The 16164-nt window shown below is 39.2% G+C and overlaps 1 protein-coding gene across 1 annotated transcript; it reads left to right on the plus strand.

The window, feature by feature from the left end:
* Positions 1 to 10619: 10619 nt before the first annotated feature.
* Positions 10620 to 15511, plus strand: zgc:101100 (uncharacterized protein LOC445169 homolog). Its single transcript, XM_049587942.1, has 4 exons — positions 10620 to 11548; positions 12199 to 12386; positions 13666 to 13841; positions 14565 to 15511. Exons 2-4 carry the CDS (start codon positions 12206 to 12208, stop codon positions 15090 to 15092), a joined length of 885 nt encoding a protein of 294 aa, XP_049443899.1. The 5' UTR covers positions 10620 to 11548; positions 12199 to 12205; the 3' UTR covers positions 15093 to 15511.
* Positions 15512 to 16164: the final 653 nt, after the last annotated feature.

Below are 16164 nucleotides of genomic sequence, written 5' to 3' on the forward strand. Positions count from 1 at the left end.
GCACTGCCATGTTATGATGATACTGTACACTTCTACTCACTTCTACTACATATGAGAAGCAAATATTATACTTTTTACTGCACTACATTTATCTCACAGCTGTAGATCAAATCATGTTTGATTACAATAACTTCTGGGGTAGAAAACCCCCATGTCACATACATAAAATCAGAGGGCGCTGAGAGTAAATGGTGCCTCAAGTGGTTATTTTTAGCCACCTGAAAAAAGGCCCACCTATAAACACAGCATCAGTTTGAGTGTACGCTATATACACTATATGGACACAAGTATTTGGATGCCTGACCATTACACCAACAGGGACATTGTATTCAAATACATATACTTTAATATGGAGATCGCCCCCCTTTTGCAGCTAAAACAGCTTCCAATCTTCTTGGACGTTTCTATGGGAATATGTGCCCATTCATTCTGTAGAACATTTATGAGGTCAGGCAGTGATGTTGGGCGAAAAGGCCTGGCTCACAATGTCCAGTTCATCCCGAAGGTGCTTGATGGGGTTGAGGTCAGGGCTCTGTGCAGGCCAGTCAAGTTCTTCCACACTGAACTCATCAGACCATGTCTTTATAGTCCTGGCTTGGGACAGAAAAAGGGCCTTCCCCAAACTTGGAAGCATAGCCTTGTCAAAAATGTCTTGGTATGCTGAAGAATTAAGATCGCCCTTCACTGGAGAAAAGCTCAAACCCCGAAAAACAGCCCCATTCCATTATCCCTCCTCCACCAAACTTCACAGTTGGCACAATGCAGTTAGGCAGGTAATGTTCACCCAGAATCCACCAAACCCAGACCTGCCCATCTGACTGCCAAACAGAGAAGAGTGATTCGTCACTCAACAGAACATTTTTCCACTGCTCCACAGTCCAGTGTTGGTGTGCTTTACACCACTCCATCCGATGCTTGTCATTGGACCTGGTGATTTGAGGCTTGCATGCAGCTGCTGAACCATTGAAACCTCCCACCACACAGTTTTTGTGCTTACATTAACACCAGTGGATGCTTGGAACTAATCTACACACCATGCACCTTAGCAGTCATTGACCCCACTCTGTCTGAGTTGCTGTTGTTTCTAAAGCTTCCACTTTCTAATAATATCACTTACACTTGACCTTGGAATATCCAGCGGGGATGACATTTCACAAATGGTCTTATTACAGAGGTGGCATCACAGTACACGCTTGAGGTCACTGAGCTCTTAAGAACGACCCATTTTGTATCACAGATGTTTGCAAATGGAGATCGCGTGGCGAGGTGCTTGATTTTATGCACCTGTGGCAACGGGTCTGATTGAAATACCTGAATTCAATAAATAACAGGTGTGGCCAAATACTTTTATCCATTTTGTGTACTTTCACAGCTTTAACTTGTGTGAAAGTGAAGCCATTATATCAAAGGCACCAGACCCCATTGACAAAAACAGTAATTTTACCTTGCAGAACTGTGAAATTGCTGGTCTAACACTGCCTCTGTTGCTTAGTGTGTAATGAAAGCAGAGAACATATTCCAAATATACAATATACACTTACACTGATAGAGATTTCTTTAGGTGGCTAAGATATGTTTTGCTGTGGCCCCTGTCCTCAGCAGTGCATCACATCTTCTGTGCTGGTAGATTTGTTTTATCAAAGGTGATAGCAAAGAACACAGTAAATAAAATAAGAACAGTAGAAACGCCAGATAGGTTGGACCACAGTGTTTAACTACTTTTAACATTGCAGCTACGGCTGAAAATGACAACAGAAATAAACAAGTTTGCTGATGTTATATATCTCTACAATAGAAATCAATTACTAGTTGTTTACCCGAAAGTGACTGTAGTTGTTGTCAGTGTGATGTCACAGTGATTCAGTCTATAGTTACTGGTTATTTGGCTCAGTTAGTTAAAGATTAAACTAGCTAACAGCCTGTACACACTGTAAATCATTTTAAGATGGTTTTGACGTAACAAAAGTTCCCCTGCTGCCTTAAAAATGTGAGTTAACTCAACTTAGATTGCATCATTAGTTCAAAGTCGTCTCATGAGTAGATAAAATGTGAAGTTAAGTTTGTTAAGAAAACAGGTTCAGTAAACTTAAGATATGAAGTTGAATCAACAACTGTTGTAACTTACATGTAACATTTTGCCAGAAGAGTACCTTTGATGTTTCCATTGCATTTTCTTCCAAAGACCACCTTCATTACACTTGTTTGAACTTCCGAGCAATCCGGACTTCCTTCCTTATTTCAGTCTAAATTTAATAAAACTTACTTTTACTTTTGATCCTTAAAGTCCTAAACTGAACGTATAATCAGCAGAATGTGCTTTACTTTGTAATGTAGTGTTTTACAGTTTTATTGCTGCTTTTTGCTTCAGTACAAGATGTGAATACTTCCACCACCTTCGCTGCACAAATAGTTTTTGACAGTGTGACAGCTTTCTCTTAGTACAGTCCTGGGCCTCTTGCAGTCTATATGTCCCTTTAACAGCAGGTGCAGCGGCTGTAATTCTCCTTTCTTCAGCAGATGTGTAAATTGTGAAAAAATGGGAGAAATGCTAAACTGAGAGGCCCATCTTTTCTTCGGTGTGCTTGCCTGTTAAGCTCCTCCCGTCACATGTCAGTATGCATTTCCCCAGGCTGTGCCACAGACCCCAGGTATTAAAAGAGCCAGTTAGCTGGGATCAATACCTACACAATGTTCCAGTGACAGGGAGGGGGGCTTCCTAGTGTTTATTGAGTGTTGCAGAGATTTTGAACATGTGGAGCAAAGCAGCTTAGAGGGGTCGTCTTCATTATCAAATTCGATCAGTGCCTCTCCTTCTCTCTCCCCCGTGATCACCTTTGACTAGCGGGGGTCATGAGGGGGAAGCTGCAGGCCGAGGGCCCCAAAACTGACCCCATGCTGAGAGATGAGGAGCCGCATTATCTCGGTGAGAGCCGGAGCAAATAAACACTTTACTGCCTGCAGACTGAAACGATTAGTCAATTAATTGATCTACAGAAAATTAATTGACAGCGATTTTGAAAATTGATTACCTTTGAAAATCATTCAGTTGAACAAAATGCCAAAAATTGAATGGCCACAGCTTCTGTTCTTGGTCTCATATGTGAATGTTGGTTTTATTAGTCTTCCATATTTATGAAGTGATTAACTTTTACTGGGGATGTTTATCCAGACAAAAAAGAACATTTGAAGATGTCACCTTGGATCCAAATCTGTGATATTTTGTGACACATTTTAGACCAAACTATTAATCAAAAAAGTAATTACTGAAAATACTCATTAGTTTCAGGACTTATCCCGAACCTAGGGCTCATGATACTTGGGGCTGCAACTAATAATTATTTTTATTCTTGATTTATCTACTAATTATTTTAATGATTAATTATTTTGTCTAAAAAAATGTCAGCAAAACTTCAAATTTAAGAAGAGATATTTTCCATTTTTACTTAAAAAATGACTAAAACAAGTGATCGATTATCAAAATGGATGCCAATTAATCGTCTTTCAACACACTAACTGATTATTTGACTAATAATTTCAGCTCTAAAGATATTTAGGAGAAGCTTCTGGATTTGTTACATCCTAAAATAACTCAGCAGCTGTGCCGAAAGACCAAAGGTGACATTTTCTGACAAATTTTACACCAAACAGTCAGAATAAACTGCTGATGATGGTTATAAGCACATAAAGAAAATCAAAAATACTTCAGGCAGAGAACTTAAAAGATGTTACACATGTAACTTCATCCTCTGAATGCATGAGGATGATGGAAAAGGCAAATGGGTCAGTCATAATACACAGAAAACAGGAAGTGGAGCCATTAAATCCAGAAAAATGAGAATATTTAATATGCTAAATATGTGCCCAAGCGTGGCGTCCTCTTCGTTATGGCAGCATCACTATTTGTGCACATATTTAGCATATTAAACGTTCTCACTCTCCTGCACTGGTGGCTCCTCTCCTTCTTCCTGTGTAACTTCATTCCGCTTCAGTTTGGATGAAACTCAAATCTCTGTGTACACAGTTCATATTGTCACTAGGTCTTAAAAGACGGTGCTGAAAACACGATGGCTTAAACAAGTCAGGGTCTGTTTTCTTTCTCTGTTGGTCCGAGTTCCCCCCTTTCACCCCAGTCTGGCCTACTGTGGGTGCCCTTGACCCTCGGGACACCCACAGCTGCTTGTCCCCCTCTCTCTCCGTCTTTAATCTGTAGCACTTTCCCCCAATTAAGAGACTGATCTTTACTCAGTCCCTCGTATTGATCTGCTGCTATAGCTGCTTATTGCAGCGTTCCCAGGGGTTGCGCAGGAGATCATAAGAAGCTAATTGGAAGGTAATAAGTCTGGAGATCCTATAAAGGAGGAATTATTAGAGCTAATGCATTTCTCAGACTTGCTGCTCCTCATTTTAGATCAATAAAATCCGACTGACGGATTGGTTTGTCTCCTTAAAAATGATCCGTCATTTAAAATTCTGTGTGTGTATGTTTGAGATTTCTTGTGTGTGTGTACTTGGTGTGTTTGCAGCCAGGTCAATGTCACTCTAAGCCCTGAGTGTGTCATAGCCAGTGTCAGGCCTCACAGCGTGATCCTGGGGCTTAAGAGGGCCGACTGACCCGCCGCCCGCTCTCCCTGTCTCCCTCAGGTCAAAGGCCAGCCGGCCCTATCGATTCCCCCCAATGAAGAAGCTCTCCCCTCTTCGGCCCACATGCTCCCGGACTATCATCGCAGCCCCTAAAGACCTCTCAATTGTGTTTTGCATGCCGATCGATCCAGTTGGTTTTGGGGGGGGGGCTTTTCTTTGAGATAACTGACAACTACAAAGGCCCCCTTCTGACAGGCCCTTGTCAATACAAATTTCCACTATTGATAAGTAATTAAAGAAAGCCTGAACATAAGGGAGGTCTGCGCTCTGAAACATCTGTTAAACAGGAGATATTAACAAAAACCTCTTAGTGACAGAAAAAGAAGACAATGACAAAAAAAGAGGAAAATGAACCGCCCCTCCACCCTCATCTACTTCAGCTGCCTCCCACTTTACACCCAAATAGTTTCCATGTTTCACTGAGGAATAAACTTTAAGGGAAACAACAGGTGCACTGAAGTCTACTGCTAAATGCTTTATTCAGTGATTTATGAGTCTATGGACAGAAACTTAAGGGGAAACAACTATGATAATCAGTCAATTGTTAAGGTTATTTATGTCAAATAATTTCTTATTCCAGGTTCTTGACTTCAAGGATGTGCTGCTTTTATGTGATCATGAACTAAATCTATTTGGAAACTGGAGTTTTTTCTCAATATTTTTAGTCACCAACTCCGGCATCTTCACCCTGAACTTAAAACTAAACTAACTTTGACCACATTTTGATTTTCTGCTGGTGCAAATATGCTACCAGAGGACCCACAGCTGAAAACCTTATTTGGAATTAATATCAGATTTGTTCAACAACTGTTAGAGTTTGGTTGTTCATCTATTCTCTCATCTAAAGATGTCACCCACACTAAAGAAAAAATATTCTTAAAACCCATTTTAGAGCTAAAACAGTAACGTGATTAATCCATGGACAAGGATAATAAACTACTTAATAATAAAATACCTTTGGGCTTTGGACTGTTGGTCAAAAGAAGCAATTTGAAGACATCAATTTGGGCTTTATAAATCAAGAAAATAATCAGCAGATTGATCACCAATGAAACAATTTGTTGCAGCCCTGAATGAGTCAGTGTATTTTTTTTAGTATCAAGTTATCAGATAATTTTATCTTTTCTGTTTAGTTTCTGAATATAGGTTAATTGGTGACTCTAAATTGTCCGTAGGTGTGAATGTGAGTGTGAATGGTTGTCTATCTCTATGTGTCTGCCCTGTGATAGACTGGCGACCTGTCCTGGGTGTACCCTGTCTCTCGCCCAATGACAGCTGGGATAGGCTCCAGCCCACCCATGACCCTCAAGAGGATAAGCGGTTACGAAAATAGATGGATGGATAGTTTCTGAATCCTAAAAAATAATTTATATTACAGCTTTTGGTGCCATCTTCTGATACTCTGGTACAGTTTTTGAAAGTGTTTAAAGGTCCAGTGTGTAGGATATTGGCAGAAACGGAGTACAGCCTAATATTCATAACTATGTTTTCAGTAGTGTATTATTACCTGAAAATAGGAATTATTGTGTTTTCATTACTTTAGAATGAGCCGTTTTGATCTATATATGGAGCGGGTCCTCTTCTACGGAGTCCGCCATGTTGTTCTACAGTAGCCCAGAATGGACAAATCAAACACTGGCTCTAGGTTGGACCATTCCTGTTTTTGTGTCAGCCACTGTAGTTCTCCTACATAACTTTTTTGAAATGGGGGGCAGATTAAATGATGTGAAAATACCCGGGGACCCCCTGTGTCTCGGATCATATATGGTATTAAAAACATTATCTCATACGAATGAGACAAACACAACTGTTTTGTCTTTTAGTGAAAAGTTATTCAACCTTCCACTGCTCCTGAAAGTGTTTGTCCTCACTGTCGACTTTATGCCTCCTTGCAGTGACCATGTCAGCTATCTGGCAGAAAATGTCTGCTGTTATGTAAGCGTTTGCTTGTTTACCATCTGTTTATGACAACACATTTCTGTTTGCGTACTTCCTACTTGGTGCCTGTCTACCAACTGTGTGATAGTCCTGCCATCGTGAGGTCAAAGGAGCAAATGCAAAGTCATCTTGCTTGATTAATCAATGCTGTGTGGCAGGCTACAAATAGTATAGTGTTCATCTTTCCTATGTAGCAATGCAGTAAGTAAATGTGTAGTATATCGTAATAAATAAATCCGTTACTGAATGCTTGTAGGTTTCTTGAGCTCTGAGTCATTTGGACACACATAGAAAATGTTAATAAGTCATTAACAAAGAGGGTTAATCATCAAACCTGCAGTGTTAATATATTGTTAGCAGCCCCTCTGTAGAAATAAGTGGCTTATAACTGGGTTACTAAATGATTTATTAATCATATTGATGAAGTTATCGCCTGGTATCAAATGTTTTGCAGTAAATTCAGCCCATGTTTGCAACACTACAGGAAAATATGTGATAGGTCTTTTATTAGCTGAACTGTAATAACTTCATGTTATCTGCCAACAGGCAGGATAAAGACCGAATGTGTTGACAGTCGCCATTCACATTGTCATTTTCTCACAGTAATTCCCTCATGTGATGTGACAACAGTTAATAAACCAGCGCGAGTTTCCACCTGCTCAGCGGTGAGACCGTTGTCAGCGATGTGACTTAGCCTTTTGTCTTTTATTCACTGTAATCCTTGCATGTGTAAGTGGATCCTCTAAGAGCAGGATAACTCCCTTTAAGCGGTTTTAAACACTACAGGAGGGACTCAAATCCAGTAACTTCTCATTTACCTCTGCACCTAAGTCTTTAATGCAAAACACTCACATCCTGGTGATTAGACCTGCTGCACCAAGGCCTGCCTCTTGCTTTGAATTCACAGAACTCCTGATTAACTTAATGGAATATGATGTTTGTGTTGTTCAACGCTCACTGGTCAATGTAGTCAGTCAACAAGTTTTGGGTTGACAGGGCTAATTGAAGAGGCCATTACTCATTTAGACTGAACCCTGGTCGTCTTGATGGGTAGGAGGTGAAGCCCTGGTTGGCCCGCAGAAGGGGAAATGATCCAGGAAGGAGGAGGGGGCGGTGAGTGAGTCAGTGGTAGCGGCTCTGGGATGGGGAGGGTCACACACAACCACACTCTTTGTGTGCCTCTAATCCCCCCAGCCAACACAGCTTTGGCCAGGTTTCATCATGAAAGTGCCATGAAATAACTACTTTTTTTCTCTCCTCGCAGTAAATCTCCCCTAATCCTGCGGGCTGCGGAGACAAAGGCCTCTGGGACCTAATCCTGGAGCTTTTAGTGGGGCTGAGGGGCTGGCCGACAGAGCCTCTTCTAAATGACTTATTTCTATCGGACACTAATATAGCTTGACAGCCAAGAACGGCGAAAGGAGGAGGAAAAAAGAGCCAGGAGAAAAAAAGAGCACAAACATTTTCACATTTTTTGGAAGTCTGAGCAGTTGATTGTACGCAAGTGTGAGAGGAAGAGGTAAACCACGAATATTTGTGCACACAACTGTCAAGACATCTCCCATGTTTATCTTGTTTATTAATACACAAATAAGCACGTCTTCATGTGCAGATGGTTAGGGTGGAGGAATGTACCTGTAGCATCTTATTTATGCATTAAAACTTGTTTGTTAGATAAGAATGTGAATTGAAATTGAGAGAAGGGTAATAGTACTGCAATGTTTGATATGCAACAAGTCGTACTCACTGCAAAACATTATTTTAGAGAACTTAACCATCAGGGAGTTTACATTTTATGTTATAAACTATGAAATTAAGGAAATACAATTACATTTTAGGTAACTTAACACAAAGATATAAAGTAAACATGGCTTGAAACTAATAATGACATGCTTTTCTCTTACATTTTTTGAATTATGATGTGATTTTGGGTTTTATAAATCAAAATGACTTAAGTGGACTTGGCATGATGGGAAATCAGTGGTGGAAGAAGTACTCAAACCTTTTACTTAAATAAAAGTAGTAAAACTACAGTGTCAAAATACTCTGCTATGTGACGTGCTAAGCAAAAATAATGCATTCAGATTTTTACTTGTGTAAAAGTACTAAAGTATTTGCACCAAAATAAACCCATAATATCAAAAGTAAGTACCTAATATGCATATACAGTGTTCATCACTTCATTCTTGCAGCTGGTAAAAGTGGAGCTAATTTTAACTACTTTATCTTCTATGTAGCTTGTGAATTTACCTCTTGGGATGGATAATGATTTATCTAGTCCCAACCTATAAGAATACGCAGATGGGGGACCAAGTCATTGGCACTCAAGTCCCGAGTCCTAAACTTTTAGTGTCAAGTCCTAAACAAGTCGTAGCCTAATGCACGCTTCACAAAATGTAGTGCCATTTTAACATCATTTTAAAACTTACCTTTGGTATCATATTTTCCAACTTGTGCTAAGTAATGTAAAGTCAGTTGTTCATGGTTCTCTCCTGCAACTTGACGAGATGCTGTTGGATTAGTTCGAACAAAGTTGGTCTGGGGAATTACAGTTTGACTTACTAAAGATTAATGGTGTTAATGTTGATTCAGGAAATGAATGAAAATAAATCAATTTGTGGCACACTTTAAATAACATGTCATTGGGCTCATCATTAAGGTATAAAGTATTTTCAAGTTCAAAGGTTCAGGTTCAAGTAAAGTCACCAGTCACTGGTGTTAAAGTCTAAGTTGAGTTTCAAGTCTTTTTTGATTTTGTTAAGTTGAGTCTAAAGTTGTCGTCTAAATTTGTGACTCAAGTCTGACTCGAGTTCAAATCATGTGATTTGGGTCCACACCTCTGATAATACATCATAATTTAATTGATTATTATATTTGATATCATTCATCTGAATCTGCAACATGACTACAGCTGTCAGATAAATGTAGTGTAATGAAAAGAACATGATTTGCTTCTGGACTGTAGCAGATTATAAGTATAAAGTAGCATAAAATGGAAATATTCAAAGTACAAGTACCTCAAAACTAAAATTATGTACAGTGTTTGAGTAAATGCTCAGTACTTAGTTACTTGTAAAAATGTTGGTATATATCCAAAGTAAAAGTACTTAGTATGCAAAACTGTGCATTCCAGATTGTAACATTATTTAAATGTGGTTTATAATGCATTGATTTGTAAACAGTATCAAAATAATCTCCAGTTGGTTCTGAAGCTTTCAAACATATCACATGGTCTTCCTCAGTAGATAGAGTCATTGCGTTGCAGATGTCCATTTTTCATAGCATTTTAATAACTCCTCATCCGTGTCAACTCATCTCAACTCAACAAACATAGAAGTCTTCAGAGAAAAAAGGAAATTTTAACATCTACAATTTCATGACAATCAGGCAAACTCCATCTGCCGGGGGAAGGTCATGTGACATGATCAAAAGCTGCAGAACAGCTGTGGCACTAAATGGACCTAGTGATGAAACAAACTGTCGACCCTAAGTATTTTCATTTTTAATAAAACACTGTTACGATACAATACGATACGATACGATACGATAAGGACATTCATCTTGGACTCAGGAGCTGCGCAAGTATTGCTGCCTTATAACAGTCCAGCCTACTTACCTGCCTAGTTACCTATTTTAAATACAGCTAGGCAGTATAATTTATAACAATACACCAAGATTATATATTTTGTAGGTGAAATCTGAATCTGCAAAGTAATTACTAACTATACCTGTCAGATAAATGTGGTTAAAAATATTTAAAAATGTGGTGGAGTAGATGTACAAAGCAGCATGAAGTGGAAATGCTCAACCTATGAACTATGTTTAGGTCAAGTAAATGAATAGTTCACACTTTAACTACTCTAGCATTCATAAGCAGTATGTAAACATTTAATAAAAGGGTTATAACACACTATAATGTATTTATAAGCAGATATAAGTCTTTTATTAATGTATGTGTCAACACCTATGGTGAAGCACGTGGAGGTGGTGATAGTGAATAAACAGACATTGAGTTGACAAATACTATGAAATGCTAAACAGTTAAAATGCCCTTATAGCTGCACAGAGCTGCAGTATACTGTGTAGATGAATGCTGTATGGGTAAAATAAAATCTGCAAAGTAACTTCAGTCAAATAACTGTAGTAAAAAGCTCTAAATTAGAAGAATAAAGTGGCATAAAATGAAAATACTCAACCTAAAAACTGTAATTAAGTCAAGTAAATGCACACAGTTATTTTCCAGCAGTGGAGCATAGTTTATAAAATGTACCAGAAGTGATGGTGATGAAAATTAGAGGACTTCACGGTGATGATGATTCGATGTTTTTCCTGTTTTCTGTTCCTGGGAAGACTTCTAATTTAGCTCAGCTGGATTTTTAGGGAAATAGTTCTCATTGAGGAGGGTTCAGATTAACTTCACATGGTGACAGTTTATGGGCAAAATATGGTGCCTGTTAGCAAAACAAACCCTTAGAGAAAAACCCCCTCCGAGGGGAGACTGTCAAAGCCAGCGGTCTGGGAGAAAGAGGACTGAGAAGGAGAGCACAATCAAAGGCTGTTATTTTAATCTGTCCTGCCTCGGAGATTAGCCGACCACATTGTTTTAATTGTTTTAACGGGAGGGAATGAAACGCTCGCTTATAGGGGGATCCTTGGCATAAATCTCTCAAGTTCAATAGTTTCAAAAACTTGAGCTCCTTGCAACCCCCCTCTCTTCCCTCATCCCACCTAATCCCGGCTAATACCTTTCTTTCTATTGGCTAATGGCTGAGGGGAGCCTGGGTAAATGCTTCTTAAATAGTCGTGGGTGAGAATGGTTTCGGAGAATTAGATCTGCGCCACGACAAAGAGTGCTGGTGTGCGAGGATATAAGGCAAAAACTGGACGAGGAAACACTGGACTACACAGCTCGGCAGTGTCAGACTTCTGTGCGTAAAAGCGCACCTGGATCTCACGCTCTGGATCTCAGGTAAACAGCCAAGGACACTGCAACACCTGTGCGGAGAGAGGGGTTTTTACATGTTTTCATCACGGAAAAAGTCTCTATAGTAGGGGAGAATTCTTGTGTATGATGGAAATCAACGAAATCAGACTTTTTAGTTGTAAAATTTGAGTTTAAAATACTGCTTTTATGGATATGTCACGAAAAATAGGTGCAAAGTTGGGTGCAGAACTTGTAGTTTAAGAGGAAAGATGTCGCCAAATTCGTAAGAAATTTAATAATAGACTAATGATAACGCTCATTATTTTCCTTCTTAATATTTTCCAACCGAGTTCACAATGTAAAAAGTCACCAAAGAAATAGCAAGGATAGGAGAAGGTAATAATGATAGTTTGGAGAGCACTGACAAAAACTGTTGGTCCTTCTAGTAATGACTCATGTTCTCTCACATATTTTTCACTCCTACAATTTATCAGAGTAACATATGATAACATCTTTATTCATTCATTGTCCTTGATGTAATAATTATGTCCTTTAACAGGTGTATTTATAAAGTTTTAGAAACTTTGCCTAGGGTTTAACAGTGGGAGCATGCTGCATTTCTTCTCAAATCTTAATGCTATTATTTTATAAAATGCACCCCTCAGTCAGTAAGATAAGTCTTTCTGTTTCCTTAGATTGAGTATGAACTCCTTGAATTTCTGCGGGACGTCCAGCGGTGGTGTTGGTGGTGGTGGTGTGTACCCCCTCCACGGTGTTAACTCCATGCTGTTCGACCTGCACCACCAGATGGCGGAGCAGTACCATGTTTACTCTGCAGCCAGCCCCACAGTGCACACACTCTCTGTGGCTGAGAGACTGGCAGGTGGGTCATCATCGTCCTGTTGCACTCAGAGCGACTGAGGAACTTTAGTGTCACAGATTAGTCTAAGGTTTAGAATTATTTTCTCTTCTCCAGGACTATGTTGCTGTTTAATGTTTAAATATGTGTTAATAGTTGATACACAGTGATGTTATAAATAGAGAAATGGTTAATGATGTCCAGCTGATGATCATAATAGGAATAAACAGCAGATTACAAACAGTGTAAATTAAAAAAAAATGAACATTGATTTGATTTCAGTGACTGTGGTGAAAAGTAACTAACACATTTACTCAAATCCTATACTTAAGTACCATTTCTTTTTTTAGATAATTTACATAATTATTTCTGTTTTCACTACATTTCAGTGGCAAATAGTTTACTTTCTGCTCCACTACAAGTATTTGAGAACTCTAGTTTCTAGTTTGTAGCTCCTCAGAGGTGAAATACAAGCTACAGTATCCATCAAGTAAAGGAAGTGGACCCACCTTTTCCAGCTACAACATTAAAGTGATGAACTCATGAATGCACTAACACTTTTAAAACAATAATATAATGGAAACGTTATTCTGAAATGGGCCATTCTGCATAATAAATACTTTTACTTTTGGTACTTTGAGTATATTTTCATGCTGATGCTTCTGTACTTTTTATTAGGAAAATATTTGAATGCAGGACTTTTATTTGTAGCGGAGTATTTCCACACTGTGGCATTGCTACTTTCACCTAAGTGAAAGTTCTGAGTACGTCTTCGACTGGTTGCTTTGCAAATAAAGATTTTATAAACAGAAATACATTGTTTTAAAGGGATTTTAGTGCCAAGCAATATATGAATTAGTTAAACCAAGCTCCATTTCAACCAGCTCCAACACTGCAATGTTACTTCCAGATTTATGCACTTTGTTGCCTTATTTATTGATAATACTTATACTGTAGTACTTATATTGGAGTATTTTTCATGTTTGGTATTACTACTTTGACTAAAATAATCTTTATACTTCTTCCACCACTGTTGTTACATCTGGCATCCACCTGATACAACTACTGCAAAGCCTCCTATGATTCCATACTTTACAGATTTCTGCTTTTTCAAGTAAAAGTCTGCAGGTGAAACCTCTACCGCATCCCTGATAACACAGAAAAACAACATAGAAATATGGAAGGAAGTAGCCTAAATAGCAAATAACTTCCCTGTCATGCTCCCTGTTACAGTGAGTTGCTGCTGACTCAATGTATTAAAGTATTTTGGTGCTGACTGTTTATTTCTCTCTGTCCTGCCCAGAGCTCATCCTGGAGGCTCGGTATGGCAACCAGCAGAAGCAGCGCCGCAGCCGCACAGCGTTCACAGTGTCGCAGCTGCAGGCTCTGGAGAAAGCCTTCCAGCAGACTCAGTACCCAGATGTCGGCATGAGAGAGAGGCTGGCTGTCTGCATCAACCTGCCCGAGGCTCGCATTCAGGTGAGAGCACACGTGACTGTAAACCTGCTGAAGCCAGTAATATTTGTAGTTGTTAATTTATGTCAATATTTAGCTGGGAAGCATGAATAAAAACACTTTTGATTTTGATATAGATTCTCAGACATTTAACTTTAATATGACCAGGAGGAAAGTGCATCATATGAATGAACACAAATACTTCTTATTTTAAGGAATGATACAGCACAGCAAATCTACACATACTTGTAGTCGTGGAAAGTAACTAAGTGGCCTATTTTTACTCAAGTACTGTACTTAAGTATGATTTTGAGGTACTTATACTTTGCTTTAACTTATTTAAGAGGGAAATATTGTTCTTTTTACTCCACTACATTGATTTAAAAGCTTTACTTTGCAGATTCAGATTATTAAAAACAAAATATAATCAACTAGTAAATCATGATGTATTATTGTAGGTTAAATTACCAATCAGTTTATAAAGCAATTCAAATTAGCTATACATTTACAAGCTACAACATTAAAATTATGTACTCAGTAATGTGGCAATAATCCTATCCAGTAATATAATACACACTATGGGTCATAATAGGCAATGTTCCATAATAAATACTTTTATTTCTATTATCTTTGACAACCCTTCATATCTCAAAAAGATAACTGGAATTTTATGCTTGTAACTGCCCTGAGTATGAATTGTGCCATATAAATCAATTCATCTTTGCTCTTTTACTCCCACTTACCCAGGTGTGGTTCAAGAACAGGAGGGCAAAGTTTCGCAAAGGTCAGAGGTGCTCCCCGCTCTCCAGAGACCAGAGTCTGGAGGAGGCACCACATCGCAGCACAGTGGGACAGGAGGAAGTCAGGACAGAAGACAAACAGGACATCACCACATCACACACTGACAGAAACCTCCCTCCTCCTCACTGCTGTCCTCCTCCTCCTCCTTCTCTTCCTCCTCATGTGGATAAAACCAGGGATATTTGCAGACCTCTCACTCCTTCAGACTCTGATGTAACACGGTGCCCCCTCCGCCTTCACTCTCCTCCGCTTTTCCCCTTCATGACAGGGGAACACTATAGCCACCCGCCTCACCAGCCGCTTGTAGGAGTGCTGTCCACTGACCTGGCCCTTCCCCCTTTGTTCTGGCCCATCATACAGCAGCACAGCTCCGCCCTGGGGGTTCATCCATCGTCAGTTACTAAAAACTGTAGCCTCTCCCTTCAGACTGCATGTTCCAGTAAAGCTGTGCCTCACCCTCACCTGGGGCTGTAACTGTAGACCAGTACACCTCGGCCCCAGATCTCTGCTCCTTGTGGACACAGATACACCTGAAGCAGCCCTGTGTGGGAAAAGATAAGGAAAAGAAGGACTTGTTCTTGTAAACCTGACAAAATATAATCTTTATTTAGAGAGCTTTATTGAATACCTACTTGTCTGCAGAGATGTAAAGCTGTACAGTCACATGCATCCAAGTCTAATTTGGGTCTGCTTCAATTAACACCTACAGGTTGGTTTTAGTTTGCCAGTGGTATGAGTTTGCCTGACGGAAGCTGTTGTTTCATCCGTCACAAGCAGCATAAAACACCACATTTAAAGATTTTGTTGTGTCCTTCAGCATTATTAAGCTAGCTTCACTGACAAGTAGCTACACAGTAATAATGATGGGGAAAGGAGTTAAGGGAATTTCCTTATTGTAACTACTGCCACAAAGAAATGTGAAATAAAATTATTTGTACCTGAAGTCTCTGTTTAGTTTTTGTCCTTTTGGTTATAAAGAGGTTTAGTAGTATTGCCAGTTGGAGGGGTTTCACTCAGGACAAGAATTTTATATATTATTTTTAGCCATTCAGAGGTCTCTTCAAGATAAATATGCAAACTCTTTGATATCAGGCTGGGTGATGATTCAATTTTATCATCTATCAACAGAAGAATTGATGGGTGATTATGAGATGACAACAGGCACCTACACAGATCAGAGCAACAAAGACAGACTTTGTGATGGTTTTTCCTCTCATTTATGTTGTTTTGCATCTTTTTTGTAGCTGTTATGCATCTATATGTGGTTTTGTGTCCCTGTAGTCGCTTTATGTCTCTTTGAGATAATTTTGTGTCTTTTTTTTGTTTGTTTTGTGTCTCTTTGTGGCTACTTTGCCCTTTTTTGTGGTTATTTTGTGTCTCTTTGCAGTTCCTTTGCATCTTTTGTGATCATTTTGAGTTTCTTCCTAGTCAGTAAGTGTCTCCTCAAGTGAAGAGAGGGCAAGGAGTGCCCCTGACACTTTGGGCCCCACATGGGCCTGTGCCTGGTAGGCCCATTTGGTAATCCATCCATGGTGGAAATGTGTTT

This window comes from Epinephelus fuscoguttatus, linkage group LG10, assembly GCF_011397635.1.
Source record: "Epinephelus fuscoguttatus linkage group LG10, E.fuscoguttatus.final_Chr_v1".
Classification (NCBI taxonomy): domain Eukaryota; kingdom Metazoa; phylum Chordata; class Actinopteri; order Perciformes; family Serranidae; genus Epinephelus; species Epinephelus fuscoguttatus.

Coding starts and splice junctions, on each gene's coding strand:
- zgc:101100 (XM_049587942.1), top strand. CDS start 12,206: ATGAACTCCTTGAATTTCTGCGGGACGTCCAGCGGTGGTGTTGGTGGT. Junction 12,387..13,665: donor TGTGGCTGAGAGACTGGCAG/GTGGGTCATCAT, acceptor TGTCCTGCCCAG/AGCTCATCCTGGAGGCTCGG. Junction 13,842..14,564: donor TGCCCGAGGCTCGCATTCAG/GTGAGAGCACAC, acceptor CCACTTACCCAG/GTGTGGTTCAAGAACAGGAG.